This window comes from Chionomys nivalis, chromosome 3, assembly GCF_950005125.1.
Source record: "Chionomys nivalis chromosome 3, mChiNiv1.1, whole genome shotgun sequence".
NCBI lineage: Eukaryota > Metazoa > Chordata > Mammalia > Rodentia > Cricetidae > Chionomys > Chionomys nivalis.
In genome coordinates, this window is record NC_080088.1 from 119,052,512 (window position 1) to 119,066,948 (window position 14,437).

General features: G+C 53.6%; 1 protein-coding gene across 1 annotated transcript in view; it reads left to right on the forward strand.

The window, feature by feature from the left end:
- Rbm19 (RNA binding motif protein 19) overlaps positions 1 to 14,437 on the forward strand; it is an 83,025-nt gene that overhangs the window by 21,515 nt on the left and 47,073 nt on the right. The window contains exons 17-21 of the mRNA XM_057765954.1: positions 709 to 866; positions 1,092 to 1,152; positions 3,462 to 3,541; positions 5,390 to 5,445; positions 5,995 to 6,111. Coding sequence (XP_057621937.1) covers positions 709 to 866; positions 1,092 to 1,152; positions 3,462 to 3,541; positions 5,390 to 5,445; positions 5,995 to 6,111 — 472 coding nt within the window. The remainder of the gene's footprint in view (positions 1 to 708; positions 867 to 1,091; positions 1,153 to 3,461; positions 3,542 to 5,389; positions 5,446 to 5,994; positions 6,112 to 14,437) is intronic.

Here is a 14,437-nt window from a genome sequence, read left to right on the forward strand (position 1 = left end):
CGCAGCTGCGTCTCTCACTGTTTCAGAGAGGACGCAGGGTCACTGCACCATAGCCGTTGGGCTTACCAGGGTGGGTTCGTGGTGTGAGGCTTTCAGAAAGGATGGGAAGATGGGCAGAGCTGAGCTCCAGGATGGAAGCCCCTCTCGCAGGCAGAAGCTGGACTGAGAACTGTCACCATCACTTGGGCTGGAATCTCTGACAGCAGTGCTTCTGATGGCTTTGGGTTGAATCCCTTGAGTTTGGAGTTAGTGAGAAGGATCTGTTCCATCTCCGTTCTGCAGTTTTGAGAAATTTAAAATTGAATTTTAATCTGAAAGTTCACTAAGCACCCTGGGGTTTTGTTTGGTTTTGTTTTTGAGGAAAAGTAACATTTTGCTTAGGTTCCTAGTTAAAGAAAGTAGTTTGTGTAGTAATTTAAAGTTAAGTTAGAGCGACCTGGGCCTGTTCAGCACTCAAGAGTTTTGTGTTCAGTATCTGTTCTCTCTCAAATGGAGCCAACAGCAGGGCATCTGTGTGATGCCTGCCTGTCTTAGAGTTCTCGTCCCCTCCTTCTCCTCTCTCCCTCCTTCTCTCTCCCCTGCTGAAGCCCTACAGTGCCCGCAGAACCCCTTTAATCTGGCAGGGTCTGCGCTCCATTAGTCTCTGAGACTTCTGTGCCTTTGCAATGACTCCATCTAATGCACTGGTTTGTCTGTTGATGGCACCAGCGCTCGACCCAGAGGGTGAAAAGACGTCAGGGGAAGGAGCAGAGGCCCCCACAGAAGAGATGGAAGAGGAGGAGGAGGAGGAAGAAGAAAGTGTCCCAGGATGCACTTTATTTATTAAGAACCTCAACTTCAGCACCACAGAGGAGACGCTGAAGGAAGTGAGTGAATTGGGGGTGGGGGGCGGAGGGATGTGAAACCCCAGTCCGTGGCCTGATGGCAACACACTGTCTGCCCTGCCTAGAACTCTTGGGCCCCCTCGTTCTCCTCAGAGGCAGGTCCTCACAGAAGGGAGTGGCGGCAGCTGTAGCGTGTCTGGAAGGAGCGGTGACAGGTGTGACAGGTGTGACAGGTGTGACAGGTGTGACAGGTGTGTGTCTTTGTAGGTGTTTTCCAAAGTGGGAGCTGTGAAGAGCTGCACCGTGTCCAAGAAGAAGAGTAAAGCAGGTATTTATCCCCTGACTCCACAGGAGCCCACGAGGGAGGGAGATGGGACGCCTCTGAGGCCTCTCCTCTTTGCTTTCCAAGTGTTACTACCCTCTCTAAATTGCCTCCTGCTCTTTGGCAGACCCAGCTGAATACACTAGGTCCTTCTCTCTAGAACTTTCCCCAAGAGTGAGTGGCTTTGGAACAGTTCCACAGAGGCAGCAGTGTGGAGCAGAAGCCTCTGCCTCCTCTTTTACCTCTATGTTCTGGAACTTTCCTGGGCATGCCAAGGAATGACTGTCCTTGGACTCTTCCTCCTGCTTTTCCAAGGGGAATACCCAGAGACAAGTTCTAGAGCATTCTACCGATTCATTAGTCCCAGTCCTCCCTGGTCAGTGGGCACATAGGCCTCATATCTTTCTTTGGTCCAGGGATTATCCTGATTCTGCTGGCAGTCTTCCTCCTGGCTTCCTGTGCAAGGGATGGGCAGGGCCAGACCATCCCCATCCAGAGTCCCTTTGGTTAGCCAGCATTGGTGGGATTATCATGTGGGCTGGCCCAGCCTGCTTCTGGGTAGTGATGGATAGCCATGGTACCTCAGATGGGTCCCGGGATCCTCCCCGTAGATGAAAGCAGACGATTAATATAAAGGTTCCTGTCCCCAAGAGTGTCCAGACTCTCTGGAGGACCGGGGGGAGGGGGCAGTGAGTATAGCATGGTGCTAAGGGCTGTGGTGGGCGGAAGCCCTGCATGGCAGCAGTCGGTGAATCACCTGAAGAGAGACAGAGCCGTCAGATGGCAGAGTCCAGGAATGAGGTGACTCCTATGCCCTACACATTAGTTAGCGGGGAGCCACTGAGGTGTAAACGGACGTAGGATGTACGGGAGAGTCAGAGGTCCATCGCACCCTCTAGTCAGGTTGCTGTGATAGAGTCCTAATCTGGGGGTTAAAGTCACGAGTGAATTATCTCACTATGGTTGAGACTGGAAATCCAGGTGTGGTTCCTGTGGGGAAGGAACTGTCCGGTCTCCCGCTCCCCCTGCTCCTCCATCCCCTAGCCTGTGGGTAGCCATCTCCAGGCCCATATAGCATTCTGGTTGTGTATGCCTGTCCTGGGTTCAAATTTTAGCCTGTTTTGGAGGCAGGGTCTCTCTGTCTAGCCCAGGCTGATCTTGACTACCATAGCCTCCCGTGTTGGGATTATAGGCATGTGTCCCTGTCTGGCCTCCCCCAGGTTGTAAAGGACCTCAGCTGTGCTGGATTAGGGACACTGTGATGACCTCACTTTGCTCAACTACCCTAGTCAAGAACATGTCTCAAGCAGGGTCCCAGTCTAAGGAACACTGGCTTCCACACGAGGTTCTGGGGCACCCAGTACTGCCTGCCATCCCTGGTCTTCAGGAGCCTCACACCAAGTGTGGGACACCAATGTATACGACAGTGTACACATCCAGACACGGCTGTTCTGAAGGCATGAGTCCAGTAGAACGTCCTCAAGAACTCCTGCTACCTGAACTATTGTTCCTCACTCCCTAGAACAGGAAAGAGCCATGGTCAGCCTCCCTGTCCAGACTTTGTTACCCAGGACCCAGGTGTGATCAGCAGTAGCATGGTCAGCCTCCCTGTCCGGACTTTGTTCCCAGGACCCAGGTGTGATCAGCAGTAGCATGGTCAGCCTCCCTGTCCGGACTTTGTTCCCAGGACCCAGGTGTGATCAGCAGTAGCATGGTCAGCCTCCCTGTCCGGACTTTGTTCCCAGGACCCAGGTGTGATCAGCAGTAGCATGGTCAGCCTCCCTGTCCGGACTTTGTTCCCAGGACCCAGGTGTGATCAGCAGTAGCATGGTCAGCCTCCCTGTCCAGACTTTGTTCCCAGGACCCAGGTGTGATCAGCAGTAGCATGGCCAGCCTCCCTGTCCAGACTTTGTTCCCAGGACCCAGGTGTGATCGGGTGTCAGATGTACGTAGAAGAGATAACACTGTACACACCCACATTCGCCTCTGCCTCATGCATGGCGGACCCTGGCCAGCTTGAGGCCTCGTTGCTTGCTGCAGCTATGGTTATTTCTGTTACTTCCCACTCCCTCTGAAAGGCAGGCACCGATTAGGAAGTTAATGTCATATCAGTTATCTGCTTGGTACGAGCCAAAGAGACCCCAGGCAGCAGCCCCGCAGCCCCATTGCGGTCTCACGAGCTGAGGTCTTTTGAAGGAAGAGGGGTGAGAAAGGGAGAGACACTAAGTGTAGGTCCCTCCATGGAGTCTTTACAAGTGATCTGGTCTGTGCCGAGCTCCACCCACACCCCCTTTCTCTGTCCCTCTTTCCCTCAGGAGTGCTGCTTTCAATGGGATTTGGGTTTGTGGAATATAAGAAGCCAGAGCAAGCCCAGAAAGCCCTCAAGCAGCTCCAGGTAAGCCGGGGGTTCTGGGCCATCACGGTGAGACCATGGACCAAGAAAGATTAAGACCCCACCCCACCCCCACTCCCCCTGGTCACTCTCACTCATCCATTCTTTTACCATGGCTCCAAACATACTCGCTCTAGTTGGCAGGCTCTTTACAAAACACTCTGACCCACCAGAGCCACACGTAAGCTGGGCTCTAACTGCAGTCCCTAGACGCAGAGCCAGTGCATTAGCAGAGTGACCCTGGAAATCCCTCAGCTATCCAGGAAATCAGCTAGTGGGACTGTGTTCACATGCAGGCCATCTGTCTATCATCTTCTCTCAGACCATGACTGTGAACTGGATTCGCCCCTTCCTCTGCTGGGAAAGGCGGGCTCTGACCTGAACAAACATGTAAAGGCAGCGTCACAGGTGCTCCTTCACAGGTGCTCCTTGACAGTAACACCTCCCCTGGGGAAAACTTCAGATACCCGTCTGTGCTCGGAGCCCTGGGAGGGAGCGGCTAGGAGGTGGGGATGGCAAGTGCAGAGACCTGTGGCAGGAACAGGTAGGAGTGAGCTTTGTATGTTGGAGAGGCAGAGAAGGAGCTCAGTGTATGGGGGCAGAATGGGGGCCAGGGTTCTGGGAAGGTGGTAAGGAGAGAGCTGTGGAAGGCTAGACCTTCTTATAGGTCCTTTGAAGGGCTGGCATCTGGCCCAAAGGCAGTGGGAGACTGAGGCTCTGAGTTGAGTTTTAGCACAGTTTCCTGAGTCGCTGTGAGGAGCATGGTCTGGAGGTGACTGGGGAACCCTTGTACCCCTCACAAGATATCACCCTGGTGACTAGACAAAGAGGTGGACTGGGGCCTGCGGCAGCTGACGCTCAAGAGAATCCCTGAGCTACGTAATAGACCCTGTCTCAAAAACTAAATGAGTGGGCTGGAGAGATGGCTCAGAGGTTAAGAGCACTGATTGCTCTTCCAGAGGTCCTGAGTTCAATTCCCAGCAACCACATGGTGGCTCACAGCCATCTATAATGAAATCTGGTGCCCTCTTCTGGCATGCAAGCATAAATGTTGTATACATAATAAATAAATAAATAAATTAATTAATTAATTAATTAATTAATTAAAAAAAAAAAGATTGAGTTCCAGGACAGTCAGGACTACACAGAGAAACCATGTCTCAAAAAAGAAAAGAAAAGAAAAGAAAAAAAAATAAAACTAAATGAGTAAATAAAGACAGCTCTCTGCACTGGCAATCATCTCAGGCCACACAGGGCAGAGGCCATAGCCCAGCACATGCCTTGTGAAGTTTTGTGGGGTTTTTTGTTTGTTTAAACTAGAAATCTTTCTTTGTTCCTGCACCATGTGTCTTCATTTAACTCACATTCAGCTCACCAAATGGTGGTCCGTATCTTCCCTTTCATGTTTCTCGAGAGTTGGTAGCCAGGCATTTGCATGCATGTCGTGTACTGCTCTGTGCACAAACGTGTGTGCACATCTCTGTCAGGGATCGTGCGTCCAGAGCCCCACACGGTGTGGGGATTTCCCAGGGTCACTCTGCCAATGCACCAGCTTTGCAGCTGGGGACTGCAGTCAGAGCCCAGCTTACACTTGGCTCAGGTGGGTCAGAGTGTTCCGTAAAGTGCCTGCAAGCTAGACCTGCAGGCTCCCCTCTCTGAGACTGCCTCCAATGGTAGAAACGGGCAGCCAGGAGATCAGGAGTATGTCAGGAGGCTGGGTCTCTGGCCACCTGCTGCTCAGCTCAGGGACAGCCTTTCTGTTCAAGCCATCCCTGTCCTCAAACCAGGGACCGGATCCTGGGGAAGGGCAGGCATGGGTAAGTGACCAGGCGTGGTCGTTTTATGTTCCAGGGTCACGTCGTGGACGGCCATAAGCTGGAAGTGCGAATCTCTGAACGGGCCACCAAGTGAGTCCTCGGGCGTCTCCCCTTCCCTTGCTGGGTGACAGCTCTCTGTCTGACCCTGGTGCTGATTACTAAATGCCTTCACACACCCCAATTCCTCCCCATTGGGGTTCTTCCCAGTTAAGCTTTCTCTTGCCATCTTTGATGCCGACTTCCCCGCCCGACTGGAGCAATCAGCATCCATCTCCTGGGTAGAGAGCTTAGACAGGCAGGCATGTTTTTATAATAAAGGAGCAAATGGGGCTAGAGTGTAGCTCGGGAGCTGAGTGCTAGCCCGGAGTGCACAATGTCCTCTCTCGTGGGGCTCCTTCTCGTGGTCCTCCTTGTGGGACAGCAGCAATGGACTGCATTGGCCAGGGAGAGAAAGTAACTTTAGTCCCTGTTACCTCGAAGTGGAGGACAGGCTGCCTTCCTCTGCTTTCATCGTGGCCCCTTCAGTAGGCCACTTGGAATGACAGGGAGCTGTGTTTTGTGGGGGAAGGTGACAGGGTCTGTCTAGGCAGAAGCAGTTGACACCTCAAATAGTCCGTTGTTTCTGCCGTCTCACCCCAGGCCTGCCTTGACAACCTCTCGGAAGAAACAGGTCTCCAAGAAGCAGATGACCTCCAAAATTCTGGTGCGGAATATCCCCTTCCAGGCCAACCAGAGGGAAATCCGGGAGCTTTTCAGGTGGGTCCCGCCCTGGGCTGTAGGCAGTGTCCCCTGGAGGTTGGGAGGCCGCCTGGGTCCTGACTGTTTCTGTGCAGCACAGTGGTGCTTTCCAAACTCTGCCGTAGATCTCATCGTGGTGCAGGAGTACCCCGGCCTCCTCTCTGAGGCAAGAGGACGGCCAGGTGTATGTCTGCACCCCAGGGCGCAAACTTGAGGGACAGCTGTTCTAGTGGCTGCAGCCTGTGGTTCCCCTATAGGATTTACTGGCATTTCTTTGTGTGGGCTCTTTTTCCGGAGAGTCAGTGCCTTTAAGGCCCCAGGCAGTGGGACCTCACCTCAGCTTCCCACTCCCGCCCCCAGGTGGGGGAATAATTGATGGGAATAAGACCGTTGATCTCAGTTCGATCTCAGTTCGTCCCTGGGAAAAGCCATTTAGTGAATATCCCTCATATAGCCACAGGCCATGGTCTCTGTTAGCACGGGAGGCTGACTTGGGGGCTATTTAGGCAGGTGTTGAGACTTGGAGACAGACTGACTGGGCCGGAAGTGGAAGCTGCAGGGTCCTCTCACCCGGCGTTAATACCAGGCAGGAACCTAGCTAGATTTCGTCAAACCCATTCTGCTCATGGTTTCAAAGATTTGAGGGGTTTTTGCTGCTGTTGTTTTTCAAGCTTAAATCCTTTCTCCTCCAACCTTTTTATTTTACGTGTGTATTTTGCTTTCATTTTTGTACCATGTATGTATAGTGTCCTAAAGGCCAGAGGAGGCCGGGTGGTGATGGCGCACGCCTTTAATCCCAGCACTCGGGAGGCAGAGGCAGGCGGATCTCTGTGAGTTCGAGACCAGCCTGGTCTACAAGAGCTAGTTCCAGGACAGGCTCCAAAACCACAGAGAAACCCTGTCTTGAAAAACCAAAAAAAAAAAAAAAAAGGCCAGAGGAGGCATCAGGTCCCCTGTACATATAGTGTCCTAAAGGCCAGAGGAGGCATCAGATCCCCTGTACGTATAGTGTCCTCAAAGGCCAGAGGAGGGTATCAGATCCCCTGGAACTAGAGTTACAGATGAGTGTGAGCTGCCATGTGGGCACTAGAAAAGAACCTAGGTCCTCTGAAAGAACAAACAGTGCTCTTAAACACCGAGCCCTCTGTCTGGCCCCCCTTCAGTCAGAACTCTTACAGGGGAATCCAGAAGGACTTATGGACTCTAAAAACAACACACAGGCCTCGGGCTGGCCACCCCACCCATGCAGAGTAGAGCGTTTTGACTGGAAAGTTGTTGCTTAGATGGCTCTGCACTGAGCCGCAGTTGAAGGAGACATACATTCCTGTGGTCCCATGAGAGGGGAGTGCTGTGCGCCCTCACAACATCGGTTGGGTGAGTTCGCCCCTCTATGCAGGTTGCTGAGGCTCAGCTGGGGCCCTGGAGTGCTTAGGGGCCTTGAGTCCCCTCTCCTCTGCGGCTGCTGCAGAAGCCCAGGGAGGAACACGTCAGCAGCACTCGGCCCCTGCTTGTCACTCTCTCGGGTGGTGTGTCTGGTAGGATGACCTGTCAGCGTCCTGCAAGGCGCAGTGGCTGCAGAATGAGTGCAGAGAAGGATTTATCTTTGTGAGACTTGCGTCTTTACTCTTGCTGTGAGGTTAAGAGAGTGGGTTGCTGTTTGGGGAATCAGCTTCAAAACCCTTCCCTTCTCTCTGTGTTCTTCCCTGTCCCCTGGGGTGGGGGCGTGCATAGCCACGGTCAGCTGAATTGATGCCGCGGGCCTTCCCCTCTGAGTCTGAGCCGTGGAGCCTGGTGAGACAGGTCACAGTTGGGGGCAAGGGGATATTTTTCACGTGCCCACATCCAGCGCATCAGCCAAAAGGAGAGTGAGAGCATTGGCTTGGTGCTTGCCTGCCGTGACTCTGCTTCTAAAAAGAGTCCTGTCTCACCGCCGCCGCGTCAAAAGGAATGCTAAGACTGGTGCGTGTTAATTGGGAGCCACATCCCTCGGAGATGACAGTGTCACTTGGTTCTACAGTGTTCTGGAGATGACATTTATCCAGGGGAACAAAAGATGGCAAGGCAAGGGAAGGAGCTTTGTTTGATCTGCATATTGTATGTCTATTTAGTCGGCAGGGAATTAGCGTCTGCCGAATGGACTTACATATGGCGTCTCTTCTGTCGGCCATTGTTCTCTCTGAGTGGTCATAAACCCTGAAGCTGGAACCCTCCTCCAGGACAGGCCCTGCCTTGCTTTTGTTAGCCTCCCACCAGACTGAGGTCTGAGGCCAATTGCAGTGGTGGACAGCAGGGGTCACTGTGAGCCTTCCCAGGGATGCAAGGCTTGCACCTCAGGCCTGATTATAGACAAAGCCACTAGCCAGCAAAAGGTCACTAAGGGAAGGCTTCAGGATTTGGAAGAACTGGTTGACCTATGTCAGGCAGGATTTGGGGGCACTTTTCCTGGTGGATATGATCACAATCAAAACCCACATTCCAGGCTCTATGCCTGGTATCCGCCGCGCTGGATCTGCTTAGTGCTTGCACCCTTGGGCGCATGAGGACTTATGCTATGCCCAAAGGAAACTCAAGGCACGGTCTACACAAGGCCACACATATGGCTTTCAGGGCCCTGACCCAGAACTTGGTCTTTGGAATCTATTGTCCTCCCAGGTTTAGGAGGATTTGTCACCTCCACGTTGTTGGTGGGGATATACTGGGTGGTTTATATGAGGCAGTGTGCTAGATGCCAGGGAACACAGCTGTATCAGGAGGGTCTTGATTCTCCTCTTTGCCGCTGCTGCCTGCAGAGGGGCAGGGAAGAGACATGCAAGAACACGGGGCCTGTGGGGCACGGGCCTGTGGGGCAGGTCTTATCACCTGCCAGGGCAGGACAGCATTCACTGGACCCTTTCTGGAGATCCAACTGCCCACTGGACTCCATCAGTTCCCACAGTACCTGAGCGGGAAGGAGGCACTGTGGGGCCCCGTGCCCGCAGGAACCTCATCAGGAGTGATTGAGGACTGAGCCTTCAGTGGGTGAGGTCAGTGGTGCCTGTCTCTGGTGTCCATGTTCTGGGCCTCAGTTCCTGTCATAACTATGCTGATGCTGGTGGCGTGCGCATAATAACTGCTATCATAACGTGTAATGATTGTTACTAGAGTCCGACACCAGGTGCTGGGCTGAACACTTCCAGTTGTCAGGATCCCCTGTTGCTACAGTCTGCAGTCATTATAACAGCATCCATTTTCCAGGGAGAAACTGCTCCCAAGCCCAGGTCCAAGTCACTCACGTGTCCAGTGCCTCCAGCTGCCTCAGTTCCTTCCTGTACTAGGTGGCTTCCCACCTGGGGCTGCTAGAGGCTCTGTGAGGTTACCCAGAGGCCACAGTCGCAGTGAGTATCCAGTATTGACTGGTTCGGCGTCACCAGAACAGCAGGAGTGTGATTTGAACCCAGGGCCTGGCTTCAGACAGAGCCTGTGTCGTCTCTACCCACAGTGCGGGATCCTCGGAGGTTTTCTGTAGCTTTTCTCTCTGTCCTTTCCCTGGGTACTTGCCTCCCACACTGCCGTTCTCTCTGCCGTCAGCCTGCAAGGAAGCCTGAGGGACCCGTGTGCTCAGTTCCCTCCACCCTGAAGAGTAGTAGTTCTCAACCTTCCTCATGCTGCGACCCTCAAATGCAGTTCCTCCAACCATACAGTTATTTCATTGCTACTTCACAACTGTAATTTTGCTGCTATTAGTGAATCGTAATGCAAGTATCTAATATGCAGGAGATCTAATATGCGACCTCTGTAAAGGGTTGTTTGGCACACCCCCCCAGGGGTCGAGACCTGCAGGGAAAGAACTGCCGCTGTAGAAGGCCCGGAGGCCCAGAGGGGCGCTCCAGACTGCTTCCCAAGGGCTCCTTTTCTTCTCCTGAGTGGCTGCAGTGCCCTTGAGGCCTCAGCTTTCCTCACTTCAGGGTGGAGCTAGAGAGCATGCCCAGCAGAACCACAGAGGAGCCAGAGGCTCCCCTTGCGTCACTGTGGATTTCCCAGTCTGAGGTTGGAAAGATCAGTGTCATGGGTCCAAGGTGGGTGAGAAGGCCTGGGTGGCGCAGCCTCTGGTGGGCCTCCACATAGCCCCTGTGCAGTTTCTGCTGAGAAGTTTCCGTCCTTTTCCTGCCTGCAGTTGCTCCCCCCACTGCCCTCTCTGCCCCTTACGTCTAGGTAGTTTACTTTGCTCCCCAACCCTGGGCACAGGTGACAAGCTGGGGGAAGACAGACCTAACTTCTTAAGCTGCGGGATGTACCTGGAGCTGTCCCCAGGCCTGCAAGCTGTCTGCTTCCCTCCTGGAAGGACCAGATGTCTTCAAAGATACCACACTGTTGCTACAGACGAGATAGCTAATGGGACATCTTATAGAGCCCGAGGACTTCCCCTAGTCACTAGCCAGTCACTGTAGAACCTAGGTCCCTGGCCTTCTGTGCTGTTGACTCCCCATGAGCCCCAGACATGTCCCTCTGCCTAGTTTCCTCTGTAAAGTGTCCTTAGTGCTGCCACCCTCCCAGAACAGAGCCCTGGGATGTGAGCCATCCCACAGAGGTAGGGCCTCTATCTGTCGAGCTCCTAATACCTGGCTGTTGCAGAGTGTCACTGTCGCTTGGCTTATCACAGCCCTCTGTACCGCTGACAGACTATAGGCCACATATGGCCCAGATCGTTTTTTTATGGAGCGACCAGCAGTGGAGTGGTGAGCCGTGTGCTGTAGTGAGGTTCCTAGGGTCCTGGTTCTGAGGATAGGAAACCCATCAGCGTGAGTCCTACACAGCTCTAGCAACTGCCACTCTGTTTACACAGCACTCACCAGGAAGCCCTGCCCAGTCCCTTGCTCTCACCTCATCCCCACCAACAGGCATTGGGGTTTGAGCATCTGCCAGATTTGACACAGCCTGGGGTGGCTCCTGAGTACCCAGCCCAGCGCCACCATCCCTAGCTGTGTGGCCTGGGCTTGTTACCCACCGTCTTTATGTCTGAGTCTCATCTGGAGTGCCCCATGCTGGGCACAGATCGGCCCACAGTGCCTCTGGAGTTACAGCTGTGTGGGCCGAGCCCTTCCGCTTGCCCTTGGCGGGCCCCCTCTCACTCTGTTCGTTTCTCCCACTTTCTCCCAGCCTGCCTGCCAGCTTCCCTTTGACCTCGGCCCATGCAGTTACCTGCTTCTTGAACAAAACCCCTCCAGACTGTAAGGTCAGATGGCACTGGAATCACACAGTGTGTGTGGGAGCCTGGCGCCCAGCGGGTACTCAGATGCTCAGGGTATGTAGACCTACTGCGCAAAACCTTACTCTAGAAATCAAAGCTTAGGAGGCACAGAGAGGGTTAACGGTTTGCCTAGGTCACACAGCTCTGTGGTGGTGCAGTCAGCTCCCTCTTTAGAGCCCACCATCCTCCTGGAACTGTCCCTGAAGGGCAGGGATGTCCGCTCCATTGGCTAGGCTCTGGCTCCAGATAGAACACAACTTTTTCCCCCCTGCTATTTCCTCCTCAGAGGTGTGAGCCACCTGCTAGGGTGTGAATGGGCAATTCACAACAGGTGTCCGGAGCCCTTAATTACACGCCTGGGTCTCCTCAGCCCCGCACACCTGTTGTGCTGACTTTGTGGACAGCTCAGTCTGTCCCTGTGGGCTCATTTCTTCTCACAGTCACCGTGACAGTGGCAGGAAGGCTGAGGACAGACAGTGGCTTCCCTCCCCTGCCCAGGGCTGGGGGCTCTGCTGCACATCCATTCCTGCCAGTGTTTTCTAGACGCTTCAAGCTCTTTGAGCTGCTCTGCACACAGTGGGTAGGATGAGGGGAGGGGCTTCGGGTTCCCCTGACTCTCTGGAAAGATGCCACACCCTGGACCAGTGTCCCTGCCTCACTGCTGGACCCACCTGTGCCCATCTGTGCGTCATAACGTACAGTCCTCTTGACGTGGGCTTCACGCCGGCTCCTTCTCTGTCTCAGATGACGCCTGCAGAGATCTAAGAATGTCAGAATAATATTGCAGGTTCTGAAGACAGATGTTGGGTCTGATGACATACTGGAGGTTGACAGAGGTAATTAGATGCAGAGGTGCATGTGGATCACAAGCTTGGGTGCCCACACATCCATACCCTAGCCAGTGTGATTCCCACATGGTTCCTGGTCCTGCTACCACTCAGCGAGAGTGGCCCCTCCACTGATTTCTGTGCCTCTGCCAGCATGTTGTGTAAGGTACCACTTCCCACTCCTGGGCCTCCATGTTTGTCTGTGGGAGGTCTCCATACTGCTGTAAGGTGCATCCATGCTGGGTAGGTGAGCCATTGCTTGCTTATTTATTGCTGTGTCCTGCTCTGCCAGGAGGCAGTGCGTGGGGCAGTGCTGCGGTGTGTCTCACTGTAGAGCTGCAGTGCGTGGGGCAGTGCTGCGGTGTCTCACTGTAGGGCTGTGGTGCAGTCACTGTAGGGCTGCAGTGTGTGGGGCAGTGCTGTGGTGTCTCACTGTAGTGCTGCGGTGTCTCACTGTAGAGCTGTGGTGCACTCACTGTAGAGCTGTGGTGTTCACTGCAGTGCTATGGTGTCTCACTGTAGTGCTGTGGTGTCTCACTGTAGTGCTGTGGTGTCTCACTGTAGTGCTGTGGTGTCTCACTGTAGTGCTGCGGTGTCTCACTGTAGAGCTGTGGTGCACTCACTGTAGAGCTGTGGTGTTCACTGCAGTGCTATGGTGTCTCACTGTAGTGCTGTGGTGTCTCACTGTAGTGCTGCGGTGTCTCACTGTAGTGCTGTGGTGTCTCACTGTAGTGCTGTGGTGTACTCACTGTAGAGCTGTGGTGTTCACTGCAGTGCTGTGGTGTCTCACTGTAGTGCTGTGGTGCACTCACTGTAGTGCTGCGGTGTCCACTGCAGTGCTGTGGTGTCTCACTGTAGTGCTGTGGTGTCTCACTGTAGTGCTGCGGTGCGTAGAAAGCGCTGAGCGCATCTCTGCAGGACAGTGCTGCAGTGTATAGGGTAGCTAGCTTTGCGGTGCATGGGGCAGTGCTGTCGTGTGTCTCACTGTGGGGCAGTGCAGCCTTTTGCAGGTCTTGGCTGTTGTGTATATTACGTGTGGGGCACATGCTTCCTGGCTCTTCAAGTGTCACAACTGAGCAGGCTTCTGACAGCTCTGGTCTAGCTGCACTCAACACCAGTGTAGGAGTACTTGCACCCCCACATACATACCCCACATCTGGCCAGTGCACCCACGACTCGCCTCCTGATCTCATTTGTGAGACTCTGGCTTAGTTTCTCTGATTTTTCTATTGCAAGTGTCTCTGTGTGTGTGTGTGTGTGTGTGTGTGTGTGTGTATCCACATATGTCCTTGTGGGAGAGCATTTGCCCATGGGGGGCAGAAAAGGCCATTGGATCTCCTGGAGGGGAGTTGCAGGTGATTGTGAACTGCCATATGGGTGCTGGGAACTGAACAACATCCTCTGGAAGAGCAGCAAGCTCTCTTTGCCACCCCAGCCCTGGTTGTCTTGTCTTTAAACTAAGTTCTCTTATTAATTTCCTAATTGGCCCTGTCATTCTGTGTTCTCTGGAACTGCACCCCAGGTTACATGATCACGGCGTCTCTGTTGTGGTCCTATGGCAGTGTCCGCTCATGTGTAGCTGTCACTCAGTCTCCATCTCCTCCCCATGTTCTCCTGTGAGGCCTCCTGCATTGAGCACAGTTCCTCAGAAATCCACTATACCTGGCTGAGGTCAAGACTTTGTCCCCATCGTCATTGAGTTAGCCCACCTGGCTGATGGTGATGCAGACCTTACTACATGCTCCCAGAACATTCTGGAATGTTTTTTCCCCACCCACTGAGTGTTACAGTTCTCTCTGTACTTCTATCAGGTCTCTGGATCTTATTGGCTAAGGTCATTTAAGGCCCTTTGGGGGAGAACATAGCCTCTTACACACAAGTGGCCATGAGGGACTTTTGTGTACCCTGTAACTCAGGTTCCTGTGGCTTGGTATCAAGCTAGCAGTTCTCATGTGAGATGCTGGCCACTCTGGGGTGCACACGTGGTGAGGGCCAGGACAATGACTGAAGCACCATGTGGCCAGCAGGGCAGTGGGTTATACCTGGGGTGGAGCCAGTGAGGTTGGCAGTGCCCCTCAGTCCCTCCACACACTCCCTGGCCTGCCTCCATATGCATCAAAGAGAACCTTAGCCAGGGCCACAATCCAGAGTTGAGCTTTTTGGTTCTTCTGTCCAGTACTGGCATCGGTTTGGGCTCTTGGTGAGCATTCCTGGTGAATCCATGAGCATTAGCTGTGACGTAAACATTTGTTATGTCTCTGATCCTTACTGCCATGGGACAGGGCACACT